Here is a 17,215-nt window from a genome sequence, read left to right as displayed (position 1 = left end):
CACCCTCTATTGGTAGCCAGAGCACATAACCATACTGCCAGAGGAGCAGGGTCACCACCCATAGCCCAGACATGCAGCTCACAGCCTTACTTGCTCTTGGAGGCAGCAGCAGCAACAGCACGAAACAGACGTGAGAAAGAACCCCATCCTCTGTGAGCCAGCTTTAACACAGGTCACACTGCTAGTGGGAGCATGGTTGCAACTCACAGCCCCATACAAGCAGCCCTCTCTTGCCCATCCAGCCCCTGGTGGCAGCAAGAGCAGCTGCAACAGGCGTAGACCGTGAGGAGGAAAGAGATCCCATTCTCTATGCTTAAGTCCAAGCACAGAGGCGACTCTGCCAGCAAGGATGTGGTCACTCCTTCCAGCCTCAGTCAGACAACTCTCAGGCCTGCTTGCCTTGGCTCCCGCTGGCAGCAACTGCTATAGCACTGTGCAGGGGTAGAGGAAAAGATCCCACTCTCTGACTGTGAACCGAAGCACAGTATGTGACACAGTTAGACGTGAAGGCACTTATCAAAGCCCCAGACAGAAAGCGCTCCAGCTCTGTAATTTGGCTTTCTTTGTGCCCAGTGGCTGCCTCGTTGGTGTGCTGCACCATTGTTTTTTTCCAAGGAATAGTACTCTGTGGGACAGAAGTACTAGAGAACCCAAGCATCTATGGGCTCAGCCAGTGTTGTGCCTCTGTAGCCCTCTGGGTGGACACCAGGGGATATAAACAGAGGTTCCTAGGATGTGGAGATATGAGAGCTGTTATTCCCAGAGCAGGATCCAGAGTGGTGATGACTAGGCTCTCACAATGGTGCTATGCGGCAGCCACTTAGGTCTCAAGGGTGAGTGCGACCCGGTACATTTTCTATCTGGTACAGTGCCTTCACTGGGTCTCCAGATCAACATCCACACTACTCTTAGACCTAATGTGAGTGGAGAATCGCTCCCATGATTAGGATTGCAACAGTCCGCAGTAAGGATGTAAGCCAATGAGGGTCTTCCACTGACTCTTTCTCTGCAATAAGGACCTCCTATGGGCTCCCAGACAATCTTGGCCAAGCTGGCCACTTGCTTTCTTCTTCTTCTGTGTCTGGAGTATTTCCTGTGATGTCTCTGTTGAACTCCAGGGTTTGCTACTAGATGTTCTATCTGAAGTGTGATTATCTATTTGGTTAAGTTTTGTTTCTTCTGTCTGGAGAACCTGTCTCTACATTTGAGATATTTCTAGTTTCTTGATGAAGATGTTTATTGCTGTAAACCACCTCCTTAGAACTGCTGTTGCTGTATCCCATAGGTTTTGGTTGTATTTCCATTTTCATTTGTTTCAAGAAATTTAATTTTTTCTTTGACTCATTTGTTGTTCAAGAGCATGCTGCTTAATTTGCAGGTATTTGTATAGTTTCCAAAGTTCCTTCTGTTACTGATTTCTAGTTTTATTCCACTGTAGTCAGAAAAGATACTTGCTATGTTTTTAATCTTTTAAAAGTTTGTTTAGACTTGCTTTGTGGCCTAACATATGATCTAGCCTGGAAAGAGTTATATTTGTAAATAAGAAGAACATAAATTCTGTTAGCTGCTGGGTGGAATGTTCTGTAAATGTCTATTAGTTTTGCTCTAGAGTGCAGTTTAACTTTGATACTTCTTCATTGATTTTGTCTAGAAGTTTTGTTCATTTCTAAAAGTGGAGTTTTGGGGTCCCTTACTATTATTGTATTGCTGTCTCTCTCTCCCTTTAGATAAAATAATATTTGTTTTATGTATTTGGGTGCTCCAGTGCTGGGTGCACATCTATTTGCTGTTGTTATATCCTCTTGCTTCATATACTTCTTTATCATTATGTAATGGCCTTCTTTGTCTCTTTTTACATTTTTTAAAAACTATTTTATCTGAAATAAGCATAGTTACTTCTGCTTACTTTCGGTTTCCATTTGCCTGGAATATCATTTTCCATCCCTTGACATTCAGTCTATGTGTGTCTTTACAGGTGAAGTGAGGTTCTTGCAGGAAGCATGTAATTGAGGTTTTTTTAAATCCATTCAGTCTACATTCTTTAATTGGGGAAATTAACTTGTTTACACTGAAAGTTATTATTGACACTTGAAGACATACTCTCTGACTTCATTAACTGTTTTCTGATTGTTTTGTATATTGTTCTTTCTTTCTTCCCTTCTTATTATCTTTGTGGTTTGGTTGTTTTCTATAGTGACAAACTTTGATTCCTTTTTCTTTTTCCTTTTTTGTTTTATTGTTTTGTATGTTATTTTTTATTTTTTTGTGCCTTTACCTTTTTCATTTGTGTATCTGCTGTTATTTTTTTTTCTATGATTAGTATGAAATTTACATCTTATTGAAATCCATTCATTACCTGACCTTCTTCCGTAAACTGTTTCTTCTCCTTTATTTCCTATTTTAGTTAATAAACTGCCATATATTTGAAACAAAGCCCAGGATATTAGATTTGCTAAGCAGCTTATGAGAACAACCTCCCTTTCTCATCTTCATGCTACATTTTTGTTTAGGTTTTTAACTATCTCTCATCTAAATTGTTGCTACGTTGGGTTTGGGATTTTTTTTTCTTTTCTTTTTTTTTTTGCCTTAGCTTTCACTTTTTATCGTGAGGCTGACCTCCATACTGCTACCACGTGGTCTTTCCGAAATACAAATAACTTGCTAACTATTTTCCTGTTGTAATTTTTTTATTTGTTCTCATTTGTCTCTTTGATGAGTTTAAAACTTCTTAGTGTGGCATAAAAGACTTTTGATAATATAACTCCAACTAATTTTTCTAGTTTTTCCCATTATACCATTTTTCACTGTCTCCTCACAGAGAAGCTATACCCTTTGACAGGCTTCTTGCTTTTCTTTCAGTATAGCATACCCCATTATAAAATAAAAAGATGTGTATTAGTATTTGGAAAACAATCCATCATTGCAAAATGTTATAATTTTTTTTAAATGGACATTTTCAAAATATCTGAAGCGTAGTTTCCTTTCATTCGTTTACAACTTTAGTATATTGAAAACTAGCATGTAGAATTTTGACCCTCTATTTTGATGCTATAATGAAACAACACAAAATTATAGCACAAGACAAGGAAATTCATCCTCGCCGCAGGTCCTTATTTCCCAGGAACCAGCATTGTACTATTTCTACTTCACCAAATATATTTTAATTGGTAATTAGCCTTTCCAAGGAGACTTTGAACTCACTGAATCATCCAGTAACATATTGATAGTGTCATTAAATCTGAGAAGTGTAATAATGATTTCCTTGTCACTGGTTAGCTAGTCAGCAAAAAGCAAATCCATGATTCTCATCTATAAGTTTCAATACCAGTAATTACAATGTGCTTGTGATGGTTTAGGCAGCTACAGGTATCCTAAAAATATGTAATGACGAATTTCACATACTTTCTATTTCTAAGTGAAACATTATTGCCTTTCTTTACCACCTGGAATGTTTCTACTTACCTTTCAAGATCAGTCCAAATGACAGCTTTTGACATCACATCTATTTTCTTGATAAAGCTAGCTGACCAATCTCCTTGCTTCTCATAATACTTGTAATATCTATCCTATTTCACAGGTTTTATTTTTGGTTTTTATGTTTGTCTTTTAAGTAGTATCTCAGTTACTCAAGGACATGGATTTTATATCAATCATTTAAAAAATTACCAGCCCTAGTGCAGTGACTGCTGTGACAAAGGTTCTGAATAAATATTTGCAGCAATGATAACTTTTTCCTTCTCCTCCATACACATTTCCTGACATTTCTGAGCTTTTTCCTGCTTCATAAATCTTTCAAAGATTGACTTTGCTTGGAGAGAAAACGTTGAATACACCATTGCTATAGTGACAAGCTTCACCTATTTCCATGTCTGTTGCAGATTCCTCCATGTGAAAACGCCCTCCACATAATGTACCATGAGTCTCAGAGAGGCACAAGAGATAGGGATATTGCAAAAAGGCTGCAATATTCTTCACGACAGGATCTCAACTCCAAATGGAAAAAAAGTGTTCTGCAGCCTCCACAATGTAAAATGAAAGTTAATGTATGGGAAATAAAGCCACCTGATTTTAGCTACAAACTGTATACCTCTTTGGGAATTCCAGAAAGACCATCCAAACCCCTTAAGGAAGAAAAAAGGAGGAAAAAAAGCAGTTTTCCAGAAATAATGCTTCACTTGCCTAGCATAAGGAATCATCCTAAGAAGGTCATAGCTCCTAAATTTATAACTACATTTCCACGTCTGGATTCACAGGAAGCAAAGTTAATGTTTGTGAAGAGTGGACAATATCCAAAGGGTGTATATGTCAATCCCAAACCACATGACTTCCGACAGGTACAACAGAGAATTTGAATAAAAACACTTTAATATAGATAAGGGGAACTATGTATTGTTTTTTATTCATTTCTTAATGAGAAAAACTATTGTATATAGGAAAAAGGTGATAGAATGTGTATAAGGATACATCTTTTTTTTTCTCACAGAACAATGCAATTCAGATTTAGCAATAAATGATAGAAAAGAGAGTAAGAACCTGATTGTTTCTGATGAGGTTTATCTGCCAGGTCGAGTGACCATCTCTGATGCAGACTATCTTAGGTTTCAAGAGAACAGATTGGGTTTAGATCTGAATGGAGAACAGACATCAGTTGCCAAGAGTTTATAATCTAGAAATAATAAAACAAATGTGTAGAGTAAATTAATGAATGAATGAAAATAGTTTTAACTATTCAATAGAATAGGGATATTCTATTACTTTAATGAATCTTTTGGATGATCAATAATTTAAATAATATATGGGCAATAATTAGATTTATAATTTAAAAGGGTGATGAAGAATATGGAGATGCAAATAAGGTCAAATATGATTTATGCAAAATATAATTCCACTAAAATGTGAACATATTACATTCTTAGGTTTCTAATTTAGCACATAAAATGACTCTTGCTAGGCAAAGAGTTAAACAGTAGAACTAATAGTACAGGATCTAGAAATAGTGAGATAAAAGAATAAATGTATTCCAGTGGGAAAGTATAGAATAGTAGTTAAGAGCATGGCTTCTGAGATCAGAGTATCCCTGTTCTTTTACTTTCTAATAACTTTGTACAAGATACTAAGCTTTTTTCATTATTTATAATGTGGGTTAACAATGCTACATATTTTATACGGTTATTTTAAATTATGAATGAAAAATATGCAAAGCCCAACAGAATTTGAAATGTTGAGGTGTTCAATTAATGTTAACTCTATGAGCTATTAGGAGAAAATTTGGAAAATCCAGAAAGCCATAGTCAATAACTATCTTTACGTATTCAGGGCAGCTAAATAATTTGATTCATAGTAAATAACATATGTTGGCTTTTGGAGATGAGGAAAGTCATTTAAATATTAAATGTTACTGGTTTACTTAAATACTTTAGTAAGCCAGTCATGGTGGCTGATGCCAGTAATCCCAGCACTTTGGGAGGTCAAGGCAGGCAGATCATGAGGTCAGGAGTTCGAGACCAGCCTGACCAACATGGTGAAACTGTCTCTACTGAAAATACAAAAATTAGCCAGGCATGGTTGCATGCACCTATAATCTCAGCTACTTGGGAGGCTGAGGCAGGAGAATCACTTGAACCCTGGAGGCAGAGTTTGCAGTGAGTCGAAATCACACCACTACACTCCAGCCTGGGCGACAGAGCAAGACTCTGTCTCAAAATAAATATATTTTTTAAATAAGTACTTTACTAACCACAGACTTACAAAATTTGAGTGAATCAAACTCAAGGAATGGGGGACATTTTTATTTTAGCATAATTAACTTGCTTCTATAAATGAGTGAATTGGAAGCAGAGTGTTATAAATTATGTAACCACCAGATGTCAATATTGTCACAAATTAAACCTCAATGAAGGCTTTTTGAGAGGAACTTGGTTTCGTGTTGAATTCAATTAAGACTCAAAAATCTTGTATTAGAGAATCTCCTTCTTTGGAACTTTTAATACTGTTCTATATGCTTGTAGTAGGTGACACATTAAGAATAGAATCCTGTTTAACTTCTGCTTGATACTTTCTCTGTTTCATGCCACATTTACTTAGCTTTTGAGTAGAGACCTTTGTGATGTTTTATTTAATCAGTTCATGCAGTGTACGAATTCTATTTCAGTTAAAACTGGTTCACTTAAACCACTAAAACTGCTACTTTATGTATAGCTTATAAAAAAAACAAAAAACAATAGTAACTGTATTCAAGTTTGACAAATCATTTAGCTTTGTTCAATATTTTTGCTACATTGCTGAAATAAGTTCAGCTCCAGAAAAATAATATGTAATTCTGTGTGTCATAACTTAAGATCAAGTTTAGGATTAGGTTGCCAAATTTTGAACAGACTCCCTTAATTCCACACTGTTTAAGATAATATTTCTGATCTATACACAAAAGGGTAATTGAAGTACTCCTCTCCACCACAAAATGAATTGTTTGTACACTATTTAAATCTTAGATTATTCTTTCAAATTTTCATAAACAAGTTTTAAATACTACATTTGAATGCCACAACAAAATTGTCAAAATTACATTTTGCCAAGGAAATATTTACAATTAGGAAAAATCAAATTCCAACTACAATAAGAAACAATGTATGTATTGGTAATATTGCAATCTTTTCTTTACATATCTAGTACCAATCTGGTTTACCCGACTTTAAGACAACTTATGAAAAGGACCCCTTTGGATTAAAATTTAAGTCACAATCCTTAAGTACAGGTAAGCTGTTATGATGCTATGAATATTGCAAAAAATAAACTCTCTGCATTATATAATAGTAGTAGTAACTGTAAGAGCTTATAACTAAACAGGTGGATTTTATTATCATCTTTAATAATATGGTAAATTTTTAAATGCCTTTTTAATTATTTGCAACAATATATTTACTTTGCTATCACAACTGTTAATATATTATTGAAGATTATTTTTGTGACTCAATGTGTCACATATAGAGAATAAATGGACGGTAATGCTTAAGAGAATAAACTCTGGAGCCACGCTGTGCGACTCTGAATCTTGGCTTTACTGCCCCAAATCACCTAAACTGTCTATCTATTGTTTTCCCCACCTGGAGATGCAGATGATAACAACCGTATCTACATCATAGAATTAATGTGAGCCTTAAATATGCTAAAGGCACTTAGTAATGTATTAAAAAGCGCATGGAAATAACATACAAACAGGCATGCTGTTATTACTGTTATGGTGCCATTTGTTAAGTATTAATTCAGAGTTAATTTGTATTATTCAGCATTTCTTATTTGGATTACGATGGATAATATCTGAATGCTATATTTATATATTATAATTATATATAAATTAAAACAAAATGTCAACAGTGATTGTCTGTAAATAGTGAGTTCACAGTAACAATTTATTTCCTTTTTCAAAATAAGCAAATAATTTTATACCTGTAAAACTATGATAATTTATTTTAAAATAATGTACAAATTTTAGCATGTGTTATACTTATAAAAGTGTCATCTAGGTGTGTAATTAAAATGGAACATGTCAACTTTCCCAGTATATGCTATGTGTAACTCATTTTGGTAGAAAATGCCAGAGATACTTTATAAGGCCCTCAAGCTTAAAAATATTTTAAGTAAAACCTAAGGTAGAATGTAAATGTGAAATATACCAACCAAAAGGAGAAACTTTAGAAAGACACATCCAGAGAAATAAATGATGGGCTTGGAAGTGGAGTTTGAAGAAAGACAAAATTAATTCTGCCAGAACTGGCAGAAAAAATAAGAAAAGGTTTTTTTAGATTTATATCTATAAATTATTCAGTAACTTACCCCTTCTGGGTCCTGATCTCCAAAAATGGTACATCTGAGAGACATCATGAACAAAGACATGTGTCATTGCTAAGCTTTTCATTTGTCTTCATATCTCTAGTACATAGATGCCATTTATTGAAAGACGATAAACAGAAGAACACTACAGAAAAATTTATCACCCACAAGGGTCGTGAATGCACCTGGGATTCAAAACTAATTTTGACGAAAGCCCCATGGCCTGTTAGATCTGCTTCATATACGGTGAGTTTGACTTTCTCTGTAGCTGTTGGGAAATGCTTCCAGCACTGTTGTCAACAATTGCTTTAGTGCAGGAGTTTTTTATTCCTTGCAGTGTAAAATATATTTATGTCTTTAAAAATAAAGCATATAGTCTCTGCTTTTTTTTTAATGCAAATAGTGGATTATCTAAAATTTTGGATTTTCTTTTCTTATTACAAAGAGAATTGGTATAGTGGAATAAGGTGTTGATGAAAAAAGTCAAACTCTGTAAAATAGGTGAAGGGGTTTTTTTCAGAGCCAAATTGATGATCATGACCTGTAACAGTCTCAGGAGCTCCCGAGAACATGTGGCCCAAGGTGGTTAATTTACAGTGTGATTTTATACATTTTAGGGAGACAGAAGTTATAGGCAAAGATATAAATCAATATATGTAAGGTATACAGTGGTTTGGCCTGGGAATGCAGGACACCTCGAATCTTGGAGGCTTCCAGGTCATAAGTACATTTGAAGCAGGGCAGACAAGCCCAAAAACTGGGCATAGGCTGGGAAGGTTCATGGCTTCATCCAAGAAAGAATTCAAGGGCAGGCCTGTGGTGTTAGACAGCATCTTCTATTGAAGCAGCAGTGTGCATTAAGCAGCAGAAGCGGAGATACCTCATAGGCACAATCCCCGTGTAGCAGCTCAGGGGCACTTCTGCAGTCATATTTACACCCACTTTTAATTACATGCAAATTAAGGGGTGGGTTATCCAGAAATTCCTAGAAAAGTGGTGGTACCTTCCGGATGCTGCCACAACAATGGTCAATGGTCATGACACTGGTGGGGCTGTCTCCTGGAGAGATGCTTTCAATGACTCTTCCCTGTTTCAACCAGTCTTCCATCTGCTCTGGAGTTGAGTCCCACCTCCCACCTCAGATGCAAAGATTCTCCGACTGGCAATTGGTTGAAAGAGTTAGCTTTGTCTAGAGGGGTTAAGTAAGCTTGAGTTAAGGTAAAGAATGGGAATTGTGGAAGCCAAGGTTCTTGTCATGAAGTCGAAGACTCCAGGTAGCAGGCTTCAGAGACAATAGATATGAAGGTCTTATCAGACCTTAAAAGATATGAGACTGTCTGCAAAAGAGCGATAGCTTTGCAGGGCCATTTTGAAATACGCCAAAACATAGTACATTTAGGGGTAAAATACTTTTTTTTTTTTTTTTTTTTTGAGACAGAGACTTGCTCTGTTGCCCAGGCTGGAATGCAGTGGCTTGATCTCAGCTCACTGCAACCTCCACCTCCCAGGTTCAAGCGATCCTCCTGCCTCAGCCTCCCAAGTAGCTGGGATTACAGGCATGCTCCATCATGCCCGGCCAGTTTTTGTATTTTTAGTAGAGACAAGGATTCACCACGTTGGCCAGGCTGGTTTCGAACCCCTGATCTCAGGTGATCTGCCCATCTCAGCCTCCCAAAGTGCTGGGATTACAGGCAGAGCCTGCTATCTGTCATGTAATGCTACACTAGAGTCGGGTTGAAATGGGTATCTTATTGCTACAAAGAGTTGTTTGTCTGTTATTTCAGTCTTAAGGTCTCTGTTTTAATGTTAATGCTGGTGAGTTGCGTCTGAATTCCAAAGGGAGAAGGGTATAATGAGCCATGTCCCACTTTTTCTTCCCATCAGAGCCTGAACTTTCTTTTCCGGTCTCTTTGTGTCCCCTCACTCATGAGAGGGGGCCATTCATTTGGTTGGGGAGTGGAGGGCTTGGAGTTTTATTTTTGTTTTATGAAGGCTTAAATATTGTAAGAAATTTTTCCCAAATTTCCTCTTATGTCATTGGGAATCACCAGAAGTTCAGTGAATGACACTCACATGAGAAAGCCTGAAAAGTCAGCTCTGCGATACAATCATAAAAAAAAATGTTGGGGCATGTAATTTTACCCTGGCTGAAATTCTGCCCTAGTCACATAAGCATGTTTTGTAAGCCCTTTAGGTCTAAGCAGAACAAGATGTGAATCTGGATCACAGATACACTTTTAAAGCAAAGATTATTAAATAGCAAATTTTAACAAATAAACAATTAAAGTTAATACATGTCTGTCTGCTTTTACTCACTTTGTACCATCTTCCTTCAGAGACATAGAATGCGGCGTGAGGCATACAGTGCATTTATGGATCGTGTGGAAGAAAAGTTTACAAAGATATGCAAGAGCAGGTGGGCAAAAGAATTAGGATTTGTTGTTAAATAGTTTTATTAACTCTTTAACATTACTACTCAATTTTTATTTTAATGAAACATATTTTATCCTATAAATGCTCTACCGTCATAGGAACTGTAGGTGAAGTACTTGCATGGTGCTTAACTGTTTTAGGTGGAGCCTAAAAGAATCCAGTCTTTTTATCAAATAATTATTATTTGAGAATTTCATTGCAACCTGTTTTCTAGGTGCATAATCACCTCTTACAGCTCTCTTTATTCACATGTCAATGTCGTCTCTGAGAAGTGGGGAGGAGGGTAGATTAATGTCGTACATAGAGTTTGGGCTTTGAGTTTGATGAAATGAGTTCAAATTAAGAGTAATCCCCCTAAAATTTGTGATCTTGGATGATTTGCTTAAATTTTCTGAACCTATTTTCTCAGGTTTTTGGAGAATTAAATAAGATGACATATATAAACTGCTGGCACAGTCCCTCATATCTTCTTGATTCAATTATTACTATTATTGTGAATGATAATATAGAGATACGGCCTTACATGATCATAGAAAAGAAACATATTGCCTGTGGCTCAGTTTTCTCATCTGTAGGATGAGAGTAATAATAGTACCAACTCTGTAGAGACTAGTGAATGGCTACATTGTCTGGGGAATTACCCGTGGTTTGTTGTCTCATGCTGAGAAAGAATTCAGGGCACGGACACATGTGGGTGGATTAAGAAGCAGAAAATTTAATAGAAAGACAAAAGGAGAGAGGAGAGCAGCCTCTTGCCAGAGAGAACGAGAAACGTCAGAAAAAGAGGAAGGCAGGCCTACTGCAGCAGATTTTATAGGCAAGCTGGAGGAGGCGGTGTCTGATGTACATAGGGCCCACAGATTGGTTTAATCAGATGTCATATTTACATAGCATACAGGAAGCCTGGCCATCCCACCCTAACCTTATTATGCAAATAGACTTTCCACTTGACCAGCACCACCTTCTCTGCTCTTTACTATACAGGTGGCTGGTAAAGGGAAGGGAAGAGGGAGCCCCCATTTTGAAGATGCTTAGTCTCAGGTAGTTATTTTCTACCAGCATTCACTGGTGCCAGCGTCCAGCTTGCTTGTCTGTGTCTGCAGCTGCTTTTTGTTAGAAAATGATTTGGGGCTGCTTTGTATTAAAAAGAAAAACCTTACCAAGGACTTCCATATTCTATCTGCCTAAGTAATTTCCTCTTAACTCCTGTATCGCTATGAATAGTCAAAGTTTGTATTTGGAAACACTTGGAACATGGCACATGACACTTAGTAATTGCTACCTAAGTATTTTATGAACAACAACTCAAAACCATGCATTTTTTGTGTACAAAATAAAATATATAAAATGTCTAGGGACTAATGAAGTCAAGAGCTTTAAGAAAGATGAGAAAGAGAGGCTACTCAGTAAGATTAGTCTTTGGATTTGTATGAGGGACTACACAGAGTGAACAGCCGGCAGACAGCATTCTCCAAGAGGACCACGTGACAGATGAAAAAAGAGTAGACAGGTGGCCAGAAAGCTGTCTCCACATGGGCAAGAAGTTGCTTTAAGTGGTAAGTATGAAGTCGTCCAACTAATGATTTGGGATGTAGACTTGTTCATACAAAGTTTACAAAATGGTTGTCTTAAAATGCAAACATCCTGCCGTTTGGACTTAAAATTCTTAATTCACGTAGCATAGTGGGAGCTTCTCCTATATAGTGGATGTACTAGAGCTTACTAATTGGTGGCTCAACATTAGAAGAAAATGGCATGGTGGTCCATCACCAAACGTTTCTTTTTTAAAGGTTGTTTTTTGTTTTTTTTTTCTTTTTTGAGATGAAGTCTCGCTCTGTCTCCCAGGCTGGGGTGCAGTGGTATGACCTCAGCTCACTGCAACCTCTTCCTCCAAGATTCAAGCGATTCTCCTGGCTCAGCCTCCCAAGTAGCTGGGATTACAGGTGCCTGCCATCACACCTGCCTAATTTTTGTATTTTTAGTAGAGATAGGGCATCACCATGTTGGCCAGGCTGGTCTTGAACTCCAGACCTCAGGTGATCAACCCACCTCAGCCTTCTGAAGTGCTGGGGTTACAGGCATGAGCCACCGCACGCAGTCACTAAAAGTTTCTTAAAGTGGTTGCAGAAAATCATAGATCACTACTGCTGCCTGTAGCACTATGAATTCATAGCCTCTACCCGTTTTGAAAACTTCAACCTTCATAGGTGTCACTAGGAAACATACTTCAAAAGCAACTCTTCCTCAACATTTCACAGGCTTCTCACAATAGAAATGTTTTCATCTGAAGTCACAGTTCCTCTTATTTTTCCATTTTTTAAAAAATATTTAATGTATTTAGCAAACAGATTCCCATGAAGGTTTAAATGAAATGGCTTTATTTTTCTCAAATCATGAATTTTAAATATGCTGTGTTGGATCTCCCTCCCCTCAGCTTGAGAACAACTTTGGCAGAGCCTATAGATTTTCAACACTTCATTTGTACTAGCCCTGTCATTTCTATAATTTAAACGCACATTCAACTATGAAAAAGTTATGTAAGTCAATTTAAAAATATCTGTAATTTAAGATACGTTCAGCCATGAAAATTCAGGATAAGAAATAAATATGACTTCTATTTCACATTGCGCATAAAGAAATAAATACATGTGGATTATAGATCTAAATGTGAAAGGAAAAATAATGACATTTCTGGAATACATTCAGAGAATTTAATGATATCTTAAAAAGAACCACAAAAGCACTAACTGTTAAGAAAAAGTTATTGAACGTTCTTCTTGAACATTCAAACTACAAACTTCCATTGAAAACATCATTAGGAGAGTGAAAAGGCAGACAGAGAGCTTAGAGAGAAGGTATTTGCTACTCATGTAAGCAAGAAAATGGTTTGTATTAATGACATATAAAGAATTCATGCAAATAAGAAATAGGCATATAATCCAATGGAAAATAACAGAAGGCCAGGCATGGTGGCTCACTTCTGTAATTCCAACACTGGTCAGCCAAAGTGGGAGGAACTCTTGAGCCCAGGAGTTTGAGACCAGCATGGACAACTTTGGGAAAACCTGACTCTACAAAAAATTTTAAAAATTAGCCAGGTGTGGTGGTACACACCTGTGTTCCCAGCTACATGAGAGGCTAAGGCCGGAGATTTACTTGAGCCCAGGAAGTTGAGGCTGCAGTGTTTCTTCTGCTGCATTCCAGCCTGGGTAACAGAGCAAGACCCTGTCTCAAAGAAAGGGAGGAAGGAAGGGAGGAAGGGAAGGAAAGAAAAAGGAAGGAAACAGGGATTTCATACAAGAAAATCTCTAGATGACAAAACATGAAAATGGATTCATAAGTAATCAGAGAAATATGCAGTAAGATGCACAATGGAATTCTGTTGCACAGACACCAAAATAGCTAAAATAGAAAGATAGACAACCAGAAGCATAAGATTATTCATTCGTTTTCATGCTGCTGATTAAGACATAACTGAGACTGGGCAATTTATAAAAGAAAGAGATTTATTGGACTTGCAGTTCCAAATGGCTTGGGAGACCTCATAATCATGGCGGAAGGCAAGGAGGAGTAAATCGTATCTTACGTGGATGGCAGCAGGCAAAAAAAGAACTTGTGCAGGGAAACTCTTGTTTTTAAAAACCATCTGATCTCATGAGACCCATTCGCTATCAGTAGAAAAGCATGCAAAAGACCTGTCTCCATGATTCTGTTACCTCCCACTGGGTCCCTCCCACAACACATGGGAATTCAGGATGAGATTTGGGTAGTGACACAGCCAAACGATATCATTCCACCTCTGGCCCCTCCCAAATCTCATGTCCTCACATTTCAAAACCAATCATGCCTTCCCAACACTCTCCCAAAGGTTTAACTCATTTCAGCATTAACTCAAAAGTCCACAGTCCAACATCTCATCTGAAACAAAGCAAGTCCCTTCTGCCTATGAGGCTGTCAAATCAAATGCAAATTAGTTATTTCCTAGATACAATGGGGTACAGGCATTGGGATAATACAGCAGTTCCAAATGGAAGAAATTGGCCAAAACAAGGGGGCCACAGGCCCCATGCAAGTCTGAAATCCAGCACAATAGTCAAACCTTAAAGCTTCAAAATGATCTCCTTTGTCTCCATGTCTCATGTACCAGTCAGACTGATGCAAGAGGTGGGTTCACATGGACTTGGGCAGTCCTGTCCCTGTGGCTGTGCAGGGTACAGCCTCCCTCCCAGCTGCCCTCATGGGCTGGTGTGAAGTGTCTGTGGCTTTTCCAGGTGCACAGTGCAAGCTGAGAGTGAATCTACCATTCTAGCATCTGGAGGACAGTGACCCTCTTCTCACAGCTCCAATAGGTGGTGTCCCAGTAGGGACTCTGTGTGGGAGCTCCCACTCCACATTTCCCTTCTGCACTGCCCTAGCAGAGGTTCTCCATGAGGACCCTATCCCTACAGCAAACCTCTGCTTGGGCATCCAGATGTTTCCCTACATCTTCTGAAATCTAGCCAGAGGTTCCCAAACCTCAATTCTTGACTTCGGTGCATTCCCAGGCTCAACACCATGTGGAAGCTGCCATGGCTTGAGGCTTGCACCCTCTGAAGCCATAGTCTTTTTCCTCTTAGCCCTCTGGGCCTGTGATGGGAGGGGCTGCCACAAAGGTCTCAGACATCCTGGAGACATTTCCCTCATTGTCTTGGGGCTTAACATTCAGCTCATCATTACTTATGCAAACTTCTGCAGCCAGCTTGAATTTCTCCTTAGAAAATGAAATTTTCTTTTCTATCGCAGTGTCAGGCTGCAAATTTTCTGAACTTTTACGCTCTGTGTCCCTTATAAAACTGAATGCCTTTAACAGCAACTGAGTCAACTCTTAAATGCTTGGTTGTTTAGAAATTTCTTCTGCCAAATACCCTAAATTATCTCTCTCAAGTTCAAAGTTCCACAAATCTCTAGGGCAGTGGCAAAATGCTGCCAATCTCTTTGCTAAAACATGACAAGAGTCACCTTTACTCCAATTTTCAACAAGTTCCTCATTTTCATCTGAGATCACCGCAGCCTGTACTTTATTGTCCATATCACTATCAGCATGCTGGTCAAAGCCATTCAACAAGTCTCTAGGAAATTCCAAACTTTTGCACGTTTTCCTATCTTCTTCTGAGCCCTCCAAACTGTTTCAACCCCTGCCTGTTACCCAGTTCCACAGTTGCTTACACATTTTCAGGTATCTGTTCAGCAGTGCCCCACTCTACTGGTACCAACTTACTGGATTAGTTCTTTTTCATGTTGGTGATAAAGACATACCCAAGACTGGGTAATTTACAAAAGAAAGAGGTTTATTGGACTTACAGTTCCACATGGCTGGGGAGGCCTCACAATCATGGTGGATGATGAAAGACCTATCTCACGTGGCAGCAGACAAGAGAAGAGAGCTTGTGCAGGCAAACTCCCACTTTTAAAGCCATCGGATCTGGTGAGACTCATTCACTATTACTAAGGCAGCACAGGTGAGACCTGCCCCCATAAATCAATCACCTCTTACTGGGTTTCTCCCATGACACATGCGAATTGTGGGAGTTGCAATTCAAGATGAGATTTGGGTGGGGATACAACCAAACCATATCTATAGGCAAGGGTGTGGAGCAATTAGAGCTCCTATACACTGCTTGAGTGAGGAGAATTGGGCAAGTACTTTGGAAAAATATTTTGCAATATATTCAGAAGTTGAATGTATACACCCATATAATTTATGACATGAAATTTCATTCTAAATGCTGTAAAATTAACTGATATATATATTTGTATGCACTAAAAGATATATATAGGAATGCTTACAGCAGAATTATCTGTGAAAACCTTTAGAGACAAGGCCAATGCCGATAAATAATAGAACGGATACATAAAGTGTGACATATTTACACAATAGATTAATCAGCAAAGAAAATGAACAAAACGCTGCTATATGCAAGCAATAGGTACGAGTCTCACAAACATACCAAGGAGTTTTTTTAAAGCCAGATGCTATATATATGTACAATGTATACATATATAATATATATGTACAATGTATACATATATATAAATATACACATATATATACACACACATATCTGTATATGCTGTATTATTATTCCATTTATATAAAGGAAAACTCTTGTCCATGTGTAAGAAATCAGGAAATTGGCTTCCTTTGGTTTGAGGGGAAGGAGTACAATAACCTTCTGGGTCTTGGAAATGTAATGTTTTCTGACATTGATGTTGGTTACATAGATATATTCACTTTGTGATACTCTATAGAAATATTTATTTAATATCTATGCACATTCTACATGTATATAAAACTTTAATAATTTTTTTGATTGGGAGATTCTTTGTAATTGCTTTAAATTTCAAAAAGAAAGCAGGTGTCATTCATTCTAAACTAACACTCTAATCTCACATCCAATTCAAAATTTCTTTGCTGTTTTCCACAAAAGCCTGCCCTGTAGGATCTGGGGAAGAGAACATTGTCTCTTGTTTCTCTCTTTCTGTACCTGTCTCAATCACACTCCATTACTTCTTGATCTGCCTTTTATCTCCAAGGTGTTGGTGTCCAGAGGAGAAATGGAAGAAACAGGGGCAAAAAGCTCAGGTAAGAGAGACTACTGTAATCGGCCACGACATCCTCTGTGTGGCTGATGTCCAAATCATGACTGGCTTGTGGAGGACATTTTTGCGCATTATTCTCTGTCCTAGACAGAGACCTCATTCAGCACAGTCCTCTGAGAACCAACATCCAGCAACTTACCCTAAGTCCCTCCCTCAGCCCACTACCTCTTATAGGTCTGATAAGAGACATCTTATCATTGGTGGGATTACTCACAAGACAACTGGACCTCATCTCTTTTATTAATTCATGGTGTTTACAGAACCCTCTATACAGCTCACCAAATAGCGTGAGTACAGAAGACCCCCCTTTTCGTTT

At 37.9% G+C, this 17,215-nt stretch overlaps 1 protein-coding gene across 1 annotated transcript; it reads left to right on the top strand.

The window, feature by feature from the left end:
• Nucleotides 1-4,016: 4,016 nt before the first annotated feature.
• On the top strand, nt 4,017-14,586 carry CUNH7orf78 (chromosome unknown C7orf78 homolog). Its single transcript, XM_064380291.1, has 5 exons — nt 4,017-4,334; nt 6,667-6,751; nt 7,931-8,073; nt 10,164-10,243; nt 14,532-14,586. Exons 1-5 carry the CDS (start codon nt 4,032-4,034, stop codon nt 14,584-14,586), a joined length of 666 nt encoding a protein of 221 aa, XP_064236361.1. The 5' UTR covers nt 4,017-4,031.
• The last annotated feature ends 2,629 nt before the right edge of the window (nt 14,587-17,215 follow it).

The sequence above is a fragment of the Aotus nancymaae genome, unplaced genomic scaffold (assembly GCF_030222135.1).
Source record: "Aotus nancymaae isolate 86718 unplaced genomic scaffold, 86718_ANA_hifiasm-v0.15.2.pri h1tg000025l, whole genome shotgun sequence".
NCBI lineage: Eukaryota > Metazoa > Chordata > Mammalia > Primates > Aotidae > Aotus > Aotus nancymaae.
Note: the sequence above shows the minus strand (reverse complement) of the source record. Positions and strands in the feature narration are given on the sequence as shown.